Source organism: Chiloscyllium plagiosum, chromosome 9, assembly GCF_004010195.1.
Source record: "Chiloscyllium plagiosum isolate BGI_BamShark_2017 chromosome 9, ASM401019v2, whole genome shotgun sequence".
Taxonomy (NCBI): domain Eukaryota; kingdom Metazoa; phylum Chordata; class Chondrichthyes; order Orectolobiformes; family Hemiscylliidae; genus Chiloscyllium; species Chiloscyllium plagiosum.
Window position 1 is genome coordinate 33550224 of NC_057718.1, and position 12445 is coordinate 33562668.

At 37.2% G+C, this 12445-nt stretch overlaps 1 protein-coding gene across 2 annotated transcripts in view; it reads right to left on the minus strand.

The window, feature by feature from the left end:
- Positions 1 to 12445, minus strand: part of plekhh2 (pleckstrin homology domain containing, family H (with MyTH4 domain) member 2) — a 116450-nt gene that overhangs the window by 48334 nt on the left and 55671 nt on the right. For both annotated transcript variants that reach the window (XM_043695674.1, XM_043695675.1), the window contains exons 8-10: positions 9568 to 10520; positions 7697 to 7772; positions 4479 to 4573 (exon numbers count right to left, since the gene is read on the minus strand). In XM_043695674.1, the coding sequence (XP_043551609.1) occupies positions 4479 to 4573; positions 7697 to 7772; positions 9568 to 10520 (1124 nt within the window). The remainder of the gene's footprint in view (positions 1 to 4478; positions 4574 to 7696; positions 7773 to 9567; positions 10521 to 12445) is intronic.

A 12445-nucleotide genomic window follows, 5' to 3' on the forward strand; every position in this document is an offset into this window, starting at 1 on the left:
TAGCTTTCTATTTCATTGTGTATTATGTTAGAATACATGGAACAGAACTTCTCCCTTCTTGGGATAATAGATTAGCAACTTAATATACATCTATGAATCTATTACAGAGTCAGTTAACAATGGAAGAAAATGCCAATCATTGATCAAAAAACATCCATATCAATGGGATATATTTGAGTTAGTGGGTGAAATACTTCTTCTGATCAGATGTTTTTGGAGATATTTCTAAGGGAAAGGGAAAGGTTTATGACTGGATTAAATTACAGACCATAAGTTTAATATTTTAAATGTTACTACAGACATAAACAAAGGCAATACAACCCAGCAATCTTTAAAGGGGATCATTTACTCAAACCTAGAACTTAGTGATACCTTGCAGCCAACAGTGGAAGTCAGATATCTTGTTTACCATCTGCACGCATCAGAAAATGCCCAAGGAAATTATTTTAGGAATTTGGTGTGTAGAGAGTTATGGACTTGAACATAAAAATCTAGAGGGATTTCTGGTTCTCTTAGATATTGAAAAATAATGCAATGTTATTTGTAAATGCCAGAACTGATTCACTGATGTTGTAACTAAATGACTGTTGAAAGTTGAGTCTGACAAAGTAAGCGTGGATTTACAGAAGAATCAGCAAATGCACAGTGGTAGAAAGATCAATATACACATATCATGGCAAGAGCAAAAGTAGCTAGAAGTGCATTTGAGAAGTACCTAGGGTGTTTGCAATGTTGGTACTTAACATGTAGAGTCATGGAGCTGGACAATAAGGAAACAGACCTTTTGATCCAACTCGTTCAATCCAATTAGATATCCTAAATTAATCTAGTCTCATTTGTCAGCATTTGGTCCGTACCCCTTTAAATTCTTTCTATTCATATACCCATCCAGATATTCTGGATGTAGGTTTGCTTGCTGAGCTGGAAGGTTCATTTTCAGATGTTTCATCACCATACTAGGTAACATCATCAGTGAGCCTCCTGATGAAGCGCAGGTGGCATGGCCGCTTTCTATTTATGTGTTTAGGTTTCCTTGTGCCAGTGATGTCATTTCCTGTTCTTTTTCTCAGGGGATGGTAAATTGGATCCAAATCAGTGTGTTTGTTGATAGACTTCCAGTTGGAATGCCATGCTTCTAGGAATTCTCTGTTTTTGTTTGGCTTGCCCTAGGATGGATGGGTTCCCAGTTGAAGTGGTGTCCTTCCTCATCTGTATGTAAAATACTAGCGAGTGTGCGTCAAGTCTTTTTGTGGCTAGTTGATGATCTTGTATCCAGGTGCTAGTTTTCTGCCTGTTTGTCCAATGTAGTGTTTGTTACAGTTCTTGCAAGGTATTTTGTAAATGCTATTAGTTTTGTTTGTGGTTTGTATAGGGTCAAATTCATTAGCTGCTGTTTGAGTGTGTTGGTGGGTTGTGGGCTACCATGATGTACGAGTAGTCTGGTAGCCATTTCCGAGATGTCTTTGATGTAGGGGAGAGTGGCTAGTTACGACACGGGGTAAACCCCTCTGCTAACATTAACCCAATACACAGAAAAGCTCACCTCACGCTCCAGTCGGTTACATTTTGAGAAGCAAAGAACTAACCCAGATTTCAATATTTAAAGAAAAAAAATTAACAATTTTATTCTTCACGTCCAAAAGAGAATATTAAACAACAACTATTCACAACCCCTTTCTCTTAAACCTATTTTTTACTTCCAACTCGACAATACTAGTCTGAGAAATTTCCTCTTAAATTTACAGCAAATCACTTTCAAATTTAGTTGTCATCTTCAGATGTCAAACGTTCTCTGTAGATTTCTCTAGGTTGGCTTTGGTGTTCTGCTGCACAAATTTCTTATGGGCAGGTACCTTTCAGAGAGTTATCTAGCTGACTTTATGCTGGTGCTTGAAATTCTACAAATGTGAAGAGTTAATATTTGTACTGAGTTTTGAAAATCCCTTATGCAATCTGTTCAATTTCAAAACTGGTTTCAAAACACATACAGAATGATTGAGACAACTCAGAGGTTCAGCTTACTTCATCCCTGTAAGGTAAGGGATGGAAAAAAGTGATGATGTAATTTTCTTTCAATAGTTTGTGTCCTTAATTAATAACTTAAATATTAATATCTTTATATATTCCAGCATCTGTACTATACAAACAGTGTACTGATTTATAATTTTAAAACAATTTGAATTTCATATTTATTCTTTCATATCTCGATTACTACTTCCTTGTTACCTGGTGAACTAAAGTGTCTTGTTTTTGTTATGACATGACTGTCACATGTTTTTTAAATCCACTTGGTCTATATACAAATTCTATGTAATTTTCATCTAAATTACTCTGCAATTCAGCCTTTCCAATGTGAACATGTTTCTTCAACAAATTATGACCAGAATGTAAAAAATAGGCGTCAATGTGGGAAATTTAGCCTCTTGAGTCTGCTTCACCATTCAATATGATCATGGTTGATCTCATCTCAGCCTCAATTCCACTTTCCTGCCCACTCCCCATAACTCTTTAATCCATTACTAATTAAAAAATTGTCTGTCCCCTCGTTAAACTTACTCAATGCCCCTGCATCCACCACATCTGTGCCAGTGAATTACACAGATTTACAATCCTATGAGAGAAGAATTTCTCCTTATCTTTGTTTCAAATCTGCTACCTCGTATTCAAAGACTATGACCTCTCATTCTAGATTGCTCCACAGGAGGAAACATCTTCTCTATGCCTACTTTGTCAATCTCCTTTAGCATCCTGTATAACTCAGTTACATCTCATTTCATTCTTCTAAATTCTAGAGAGTATGGGCCGAAATTGCTCAAACTCTCTTTATAAAACAAATCCTTGAATCAATCAAGTGAACCTCCTCTGAATTGACTCACTAATGCTTTGTACAGTTGCTACAACACTTTCCTACTTTTAAACTCTATTCCTTCAGCAACAAATGCCAAAAATCAATTTGCTTTCCTTATTGCCTGCTATACCTACAGAATACGTTTCTGCAATTTCCACACAAGGACAGTCAGATCCCCCATGCACTGAAGTGCTCCGAGGTCTTTGTCCATTTAGATAATAAGTTGCTTTTCCAACCTTTTGACTAAAATGGGTAACCTCACACTTATTCATGTTAAATTCCATCTGCCAAATTTTGACTCATTCACCTAACCAACCATATCCACTTTTAAATTTCTTATTTGCCATTGCAACTTACTTTCCCACCTTCTTTAGTGTTGTCTGTACATTTGGTTAACCAAGCCTTTAACAGATTGTAAACAGTTAGGACCTGATAATCAAACCCTGTGATGAACTACTAGTTACATCCTGCCAAACAAAAAAAGATCAATTTATCCTGACTGTCTACTTTCTGTTAATTAGCCATTCATCTATCCAAGTTGAATACATTACCGATAATCCTATGGGACCTTACCGTGTGTATTAACATTTTGTGCGGCACCTTATCAAATGCCTTCTGGAAGTCCAGCTACACTACATCTACAGAATTCAATGTTTCTCATTACATCCTCAAAGAACTCTCGTAAAGTAGTCAAACGTGATTTACTCTGCATAAAACCTTGATGACTCTGATGGATTGAGTTTTAACTTTCTAAATGACCTGCTATTACTTCCTTAATAACTGATTCTAACAATTTCCCAATGAAAGATGTTAAACTAACTAGTCTACAGTTTTCTACTTTCCGCCTCCCTCTCTTTTTGAATAAATGCCATTACTATTATGAGAAATGAGGGTGGCAGCAGGAGGAGGCAACATGTAAGGAGGCAAGATATTAAATAGTATTTTTGAATCAAATTAGGAGCAATATATTAAGGTCAGTGAAGGCCAATAATAAGGAATAGTAAAGCAAAACTTGAGAAAAGGTGAATTAAGGCTAGATTGTAGGATAATTTTTTTTTCACTCAATAATATTCAACATATTGGAGGCTCTCAGCTCTGGTGCTGGGGCAGAATGGGCCATAATCGTAGCTAAGAAAAAAAAAGACAAATATGAATAATAACAATATCAGTTTTTGGGAAACAAAATAGAAATGACATACTTCACTCACTGAAACACAAAGTCCATGGGAACAACTTTCATGCAGAAATAGGTTTTTATCAAAGATGGTGCAATGGACTTGAGGTAATCCTTTGGCAAAAAAAGATTTCTAGCAGAATTTCAAATTTGTGATTCTTCCATCAATGATTTCACCTAATAGTTACAGCTTTAAAGATTGTTTTCATAATGACATGTCATTTGTAAGCATCCTCACAATCATCCTTGATTGTGCACATACTTCACGGTAAAGGTTTACCTACCCAAACACTAAACTAGGATAATAAAGGAATTTAAAAATCAGGCAAAAATGCATCATCAAAAACTTTAGCTAAAACGTGTGAGGAGTAATAAAGATATAGTTGCAAATGGTTGCACTCAACTCCTTTAGTCTAAATTACTTAGAGAAATCATGGCTTTAAGGTGGACACTCACCCCTTTCAAAATAGTGTAAACTGGAGAGGTCACACTCTTATAAATCAAGCTGGTGTAAGATTCTGATGTTGAATTTGAAGACATGAAGCTAGTGCCTAGGAAATAAAGAATATGTATGCACAGATGATGGAGGCTTATTTCGTTTTAATATTCTATATTAAAAGCTCTAAACAGCAAATAAGACATCAGACATTTTTTAACAAAAAATAGGACAGATAATGTTTTATTATACCAGTTGAGCTTATAGGAAGAGGCTGAATCAGTCTGTAAAAAACAGGAAGATGATTGATATAATTCCTGATCCATATTGATCGAGATGATCTCAGTAAAAGAACAAGATCAGTAACTAAAAATTAAAATGTTCTGCCTTTGAAGGTCTCTCTTATAGTTATCTTGTCCAAATTAATTTTACATGCATATTCGAAGTGTAAAGTGGAAGTTCATGCTTTGTTTGGAAACACCAAATTTGAGAGGAATCGTTCAGCTAGCTTGTGTAAGGATCTCATTTAACCCTTAGTGCGAAGAACTGTTCTGAGAGAGCAAGTTACCACACTGAGAAATGAAAATAACTGTATAATCCGGGAGAGTTGAATGCCTACTTAAAAAGGACAGAGAGACATATCCTGGTTTAGAGGTTATTTTTGCTTGTGTAAGAAGTTCTGTTTTGTAGTTTTGAAGTAAAAGTTGCCTCCAAAAACTGTTTAGTAAATAGTGCTGATAATCTGTCTGTTACAGTAAACATGTTAAAACATAAATCCTTTTGTATCATGCTTTCAGCTATTTATGGGAATTTCAGATTTCCTTTCAATGGTCTTTACAGACAAAAATTAACTCTTTCTACTTCATTTCCCTCCTTGAAAACTACCTCTAATCAAGCATTTGATTACGTCTCCTCCTAACTTCTTATGTGGCTCAAAGCAATGTTTTACGTTATAATACTCTGGTGGCAATGCCATGAGATATAGTGTTTAAACACAATGGAACAAGATGTTGTTGTTGTACTAATGCCTTAAAAAATCAAGACTAATTTTAGAATCCCAAGAGAAAAAAAATGTAGAAATCTACACATAATGGAATAAAAACAATAATCATAGCAAATCCCACAAAATCTCAGAAGGTCTGCTTTCTGTGGAACAACAGACAAATGTAATATCTCAGTTATGTGACCTTCCATCAGAGGTGGAAAAAATTAGAGATGTAGGCAAAAGTGAGGACTGCAGATGCTGGAAACTTTTCCTGCTCCTCGGATGCTGCCTGACCTGCTGTGCTTTTCCAGCACCACTCTGATCTAAACTAAAAAAAATTAGAGATGTGACAAGCTTTGAGCATGTGACAGAGAGGAAGGTGGGGAGGTGAACAAAAAGGAAGGTCTATGATTGGGAGGACAGCAGGAGAGATTAAAAATCAAAAGGTTTCATGGGACAAAGCCAAAGAGAGTGGTATTAGATCACAAAAACATTAAGAAATATATCTGCGGGAAGTGTGAAGGAAAAAGTCCTGAATAGCTCCCAACTGATAGAAAATAAAAGACAATAAGACTTGCAAGATAGAAAACTCAAAATGAAAAGCAAAACAAAATGAAGGCAGAGTTTACATTGAAATTGTTTGAACTTAATATTGATTCCAGAAAGCTGTAAAGTACTCAGTTGATAGATAAAATGCTGTTCAAATATTTGTGTTGAGTTTCAACGGAACCACTATAACAAGACAAGGATGGAAATGTCAGTGTGGGTGTGAATTAAAATGACTGGCAGGCTAAATGGACGTATTCCCCAAAATGGTCACCCAGCCTGCATTTGGTCTTGCTCAGAAGACCACATCATGAAGAGCAAATACACAATACTAAACTGAAAGGAGAACATACATATTGCTGTTTCACTTGGATGAATTGTTTGCGAAGAGATAAAAAAGGACAGGCATATTTCCTGTACTTGTATGGATAGGTGCCACAGGAAAGTGAGGAGGGTGCAGGGAGGTGTCTGAGGAGTGGACTAGTGTAATGCTAAAAGAATAGTCCCTTCCAGTGCCAAGGGGTGTGTCACTGAACAAAGAGATCTTGGAGTGGAGGTTCATTGTTCCTTGAAAGTGGAGTCGCAGATAGATAGGATCGTGAAGGTGGCATTTGATATGCTTTCCTTTATTGGTCAGTGCATTGAGTAGAGGAGTTGGGAGGTCATGGTTTGGCTGCACAGGACATTGTTTAGGTCAGTTTTGGAAATCTGCATTCAATTCTGGTCTCCTTGCTTTAGGAAGGATGTTGTGAAACTTGAAAGGGTTCAGAAAAGATTTACAAAGATGTTGCCAGGGTTGAAGGGGTTGAGCTGCAGGGAGAGGCTGAGAGGTGACATTATGGAGGTTTATAAAACCAGGAGGGGCATGGATACGGTAAATAAACAAGGCCTTTTCCCCAGGGTGGGGAAATGTCCAAAACCAGAGGGCATAAGCTTAAGGTGAGAGAGGAAAGCTTTAAAAGGGGCCGAAGGAGCAACATTTTCACGTAGAGGGTCATACATGTATGGAGTGAGCTGCCAGAGGAATTGGTGGAGGCTGGTACAATTACAACACTGAAAGGCATCTAGATGGGTATGTGATTAGGAAGGGTTTAAAGGGATATGGGTAAGTGCTGGCAAATGGGACTAGATTTATTTAGTATATCTGGTCAGCATGGACGAGTTGGACCGGAGGGTCTGTTTCCATGCTGTATATCTCTCTGACTTTTTGGGGAGTAGCTGTGTTTGGAGGCATCATGCTGGAGATGATGGAAATAGTAGAAGATGATCAACAAAACATTGAGGTTGGTGGAATGGAGGGTGAGGACAAAGGGGAGCCCCACCATCATGTTAAAAGGAAAGGTGCTGAGAGCACAAGTATAGAAATTCAAACAGGCTCCACTGGAGGGCCTTGCTGACAACCATGGTGGGAGGGAATTCTCAGTTGTACAGAAAGAATAACATAATAGAACACTAGTGTGGAAGGTGGCATCACCTGAACTAGATTAAAGAATACAGTCTTTACAGGAATCAGAGCATGAGAATATGTAGACAAGACAATATTGAGCCAGTGAATATGTTTGATAGCCTATATCCAGAAAGGCAGAGACAGAAGTCAAGGAAGGAAAGCAATGGAAACAAAACCAATAGGTTAGACCTTAAGAATACAGAATGGGTTTGTCCATTAAACAGTAAGCATCTCTCTCTCTCATAAATAAGAAAACTCACATTTGTTACTTGGGTCCGTACAAACAGTCTCTGACATCCTCATACCTGACTTGGCCACTGCATAAATTCTGTTTTCCTGGGTGCAGAAGATAAAGTAACAGCTCTTAATATATCTGTATTGAGAGATTTCTGGAGCTATAAATCAGCCAAAAACCTTTAATGTCAGTCCCTAAATACAAGGAGAATTTGGTTTCCAGAACAAGGTGCAGGCGAAATGACCATTACTTTCCTTCAATTTGTTTTCATTCTCTAGTGATAACATGTACACTTACTGGGATGAAAGAACAGAAGCATCTACAATCTTCTAATTCTTCATTTATATAGTCATTCTTCGGAAGTAAGGTGAGATATGTAGTGGTCAGCAGGCTAATTGAACTTTAGTGGGTGTGTCATGGGTAGGTTGGATTTTGCGTTCTACCCTATTAATGTATATTAGCAAGGTTCTTAGTTAATTTTACTTCCCTTCCAAAACAAGTACCTCTCAAGGTTTACTAATATCTCAGTTAAGAGAAACATAAGCACAAATTAATGACTGCATGTAGAGTCTTCCCCATCAATAACTTAATTATCTTCCACATTGTGCATTTATTATTTGTGTTAGTGTTGTCAAATCAAATATTACTTTTAATATGATTTTGGAATTTGCAGTAGATAAAGGAATTCATCACATTTTTGTATTTTATTGAAATGTGTTTTCCATTTTATCTAACATGCATTCTTCGCAATAAAAGATACCGTGACATCTGATTTAGAGTAGCATTCTAGTACAAAATGATAGTACAATTTGTCTGACAATAATTCAACATACTTCAACAGATTGTGTCATTTTATCTTGAAAGTGTTGCCAGTAACCGTGACTAATGAATGCTGATGTAACACAATGTTAGAGATTCTGAAAGTTCATCTTGCTAGCATTGATTAAGAGGTTAAGGGAACCTGCCAAACAACATTCAACTCTCCCAAGCAGAGTTCAAATTCTCATAGCGATCATGACTTCTATTTGTATGAGTACAAGTTGCCCTAGTTTAAATTGAGCTTTTCAAAGGGAGAGGAAGGTTAATTGATGATGAGGAGGTAAACTTTCTACCTCACAACTGATGCTCATTGCCTCTCCACTATTTAGCAGTGGAGCTCCCACAGTAACGTGAAGAAGTAACACAGCTGCCCTGTGGGGACTACAAAGCACTGCTTTGACAATTTTAGATGCTAAACTCATGTACAGAATGAGGGGAAGTGAACGAACTAGTGTTGGATACTGGTGGGGCTTTGAACACATTCTCAGAACATTTGCCTGAGCCTCTAGATTACTAGTCCATTGATATTAACACTACACCATCTCCACCATTGTCTCCACCAATATAATGCAATGTTAAAAAGAACACTGCAAACCTAGCATGCCAAATATAGCATAAGATCACAATCACCTACAATAAATAACACCCACCGATTCTGCTCCCACTACTCTTTCAGGCAATGTATTCCAGATCACAAACTGGTGAGTAAATTATTTTTCCTCATGTCATTTCCAGTTCATTTGCCAATCAGCTTTACTTAGTTCCTCATTGCTTACTCTAGCAAAATTAACCATAAATTTGAACACCACCTTCAAAGCATAAAGATTACTTCAATTTTGTGCTTTGGTAGGGTGACTGCCAAAAAGACATGAACAGATCTTTGAAAATGTTCATGTTGCCTAAGCACCGGTCCAACCTATTGCAAGTCAGTTGAAATCTTTGCGATCAGGAAGATTATTGTTACTGTGAGGACTGTCAGTGCAATATCAAATTAGCCTTTCAAAATATCTGCCAATATTTTTATTTCTGCAAATGAAGCACTTTTAATTATCACTACAACACAGCAATAAATATTACCCAGGAAGGGAATCTGTGTAGAGGAGGAGTTGGTGGCTTGCTGGTGGAAACTTTGCCCGCTGTGTCTCCGGTTTCTGGTTTCTCCTCTATAATTTGTCCTTCAGATGAATCATACAAAAACATTTCCTCATCAAGGCTAGTTTCCATTTTCTCCAGAATATCATCTCCACCTTCATCGATATCGATGTCCGTCTCTTCATGACAAATTGGCCTCACCATACTAATAGCATTTCGGTTTCTACCAAACAGATGATCAGTACTTAATTGTGGTTGGCTAAAATGTTTCTTTGATTTGGCCATGCTTACACTAAATACATTAGGAGTCCGTAATCTTGGAGGTGCTAGGTTAGAAGATGAATTTGCCCCAATTGAGGACTGCATGGTCTGGTCATTAGTGGTAGTTACAGGGATTAGATACTTTGGTGTAAGTGGAGATGTTAGAATTAGGTTTGGAGTATTTGTTCCACTGGATGATGATGAAGAATCTAGCCTTTGAGATTCAAATTTCTTGTTCAACTCATCAGCAGAAGTATCATGATCCATTCTTTTAATCATTGTTTTAGAGTTCATTATTATGCTTGGAAAATAATCCACTACTTGCAGGGTTTCAGTATTTGCAGCTTGAAAGGGCTGTTCTTGTTCAGTTTGCTGAATTATTGCACTCTCAACATCAAAAGCAGAGTTATTGTCACCAGATGCTGTCAAATAGGTGTCACTCCCAATGTGATTAGAGATGTTGGACAAACATTTGGATTTTAGATGCTTTTTCCTCTCATCTTCTTCATCAGAGCTACCATCATTTAAAGATTTAAAGGTTGTGTCGTCTTTTGTTAAAATCTGTAGTCTTTTTCTATCTTGTAGCTCAGGTGCACAATGGTTTTGAGCAAAGCCCCTTTGATCTATTCCAGTATTTTGAACAGAATTAACTTGTGGCTTCTTGTTCATTTCATTTTCTGAAAAATAGAGAATTGCACAAATTAAATTTTGCCCATCTTTTTAAAGCCACTTGGTACATTGGGTTATATGACCAAAATAGTGTGTGGTTGTGTTTTGGACAGAAGGTTTGGCGAAATCATGCATGAAACAGTTCGAAATTTCTAAAGTACTGATGAAGTCATTTTGCTGACCTATAGAGAAGGACAGAAAATCAGGGGAAGTCAATTCGAGGGTCAGATGTTCCTATAATTCCTAACTGAAGTATGCTGACAAAAAGTGAACAGAATACTCTGTTGGTCTAGCCAGTGATAGAATTTCAGCAGAACCATGGAGATTTATGCTCCAATGCTCAAACTACACTCCCAAACATCGTATTTTTTTTTAATGCTTTCAATATTGAGGTAATGTAACTTAAAATTTATTTCAAATGTGTTCTTGTGCTAATTCTATTCACTGCACTCCATACAATGTCATAGAGCACCAAGGGATTATTCAAGAGTAGGGAAAATTAAAAATAGGACAAACTTACCTGAAGGAATGTAGCATTTAAAAATATCTATAATGAGTTAACAATGCAAATAGAGACAACTGGTTCTGATTTGGAGTGATTACTGGGACGTGGTTATAGGGGGATCTGGTCTGAAAATTGAACCTGACTGTGTGCATTTCGGAAGGATAGATAGAAAGAAAAAGGAGATGGTGAGCATTGTTAGTAAATGGTGAGATCACTGTTTTAGCTAGAAATGGTTTTGGCGATGAAGATGTGGAAACAAGTTGGGTAGAGACATTGAGTCACAAAGTATGGAAACAGACCTTTTGGTCCTACCAGTCCGTGCCGATCATAATCCCAAACTAAACTAATCCCAGCTGCCTGTGCTTGGCCCATATTCCTCCAAACACTTCTTCTTCATGTACTTATTTAAATGTCTTTTAAATGTTGTAACAGTACCGGTATCCACCACTTCCTCTTGATGATCATTCTTGACGCGAACCACTGTTAAAAATTGCCTCTCATATCTCTAAATCTTTCTCTTCTCACCTTAAAAACATGCCTCACCCTATGGAAAAGACATCTCCATTCACCTTATCTATACCTTTCATGACTTTATAAACCTCTATAAAGGTTACTCCGCAACCTCCTATGCTCCAGTGAAAAAGTCTCAGTCTATCCTGCCTTTCCTTATACATGAAGTCCTCCATTGGCAGCAGCATCCTGGTAAATCTCTTCTGACCACTCTCTAGCTTAATAATATTCTTCCTATAATAGGGTGACCAAGACTGAACATAAGAAATAATGTTTTATTTAAATGCAGAAACAAGAAATAGCCAAGGGAAATAAATCCTTAGTGAGAGTAATGTACAAGTTCCCTAACAGTAGTTCCACATTAGAAACCAGGAAACATTGGGATCTTGTAAGAAAGGTACAATAATCATGGGTGATTTTAGTAGGCATTTAGATTGGTTTAATCAAATTGGTCAGGGTTGACTGGGTGGGGGGTTGGGGGACAGAAAGAGTTCACACAGTGTATTAGAGGTTGTATCTTGGAGCAAAATGTTGGGGAATTAACCAGGGATCAGGTATTTTGGATTTAGTATTGTGTAATGGAGGTAGCATTAGTTAATGATCTTATAGTCAAAGATCCTCTAAGGAAGAGTGATCATTTGCAAGTTGGAATTTCAAATTTAGTTTAAAAGGACAAGAAAATTGAATTGCACACTAATATTCTGGTGCTTGGTAATTAAGTAGACATGAGGACAGATATGACCCGACTGAACTGGGCAGAAAGACTAAAACGTAAGGCACTTGATAAACAGTGACAGATATTTATATCTTTCCCACTAAAACATATTCTAGAGAGGAAGAAAGATTGTAAGACGGGGAAAAAGGATCCATCGCTAAGCAAGGAAGTTAAGATTTGGAGATGCCGGTGTTGGACTGGGG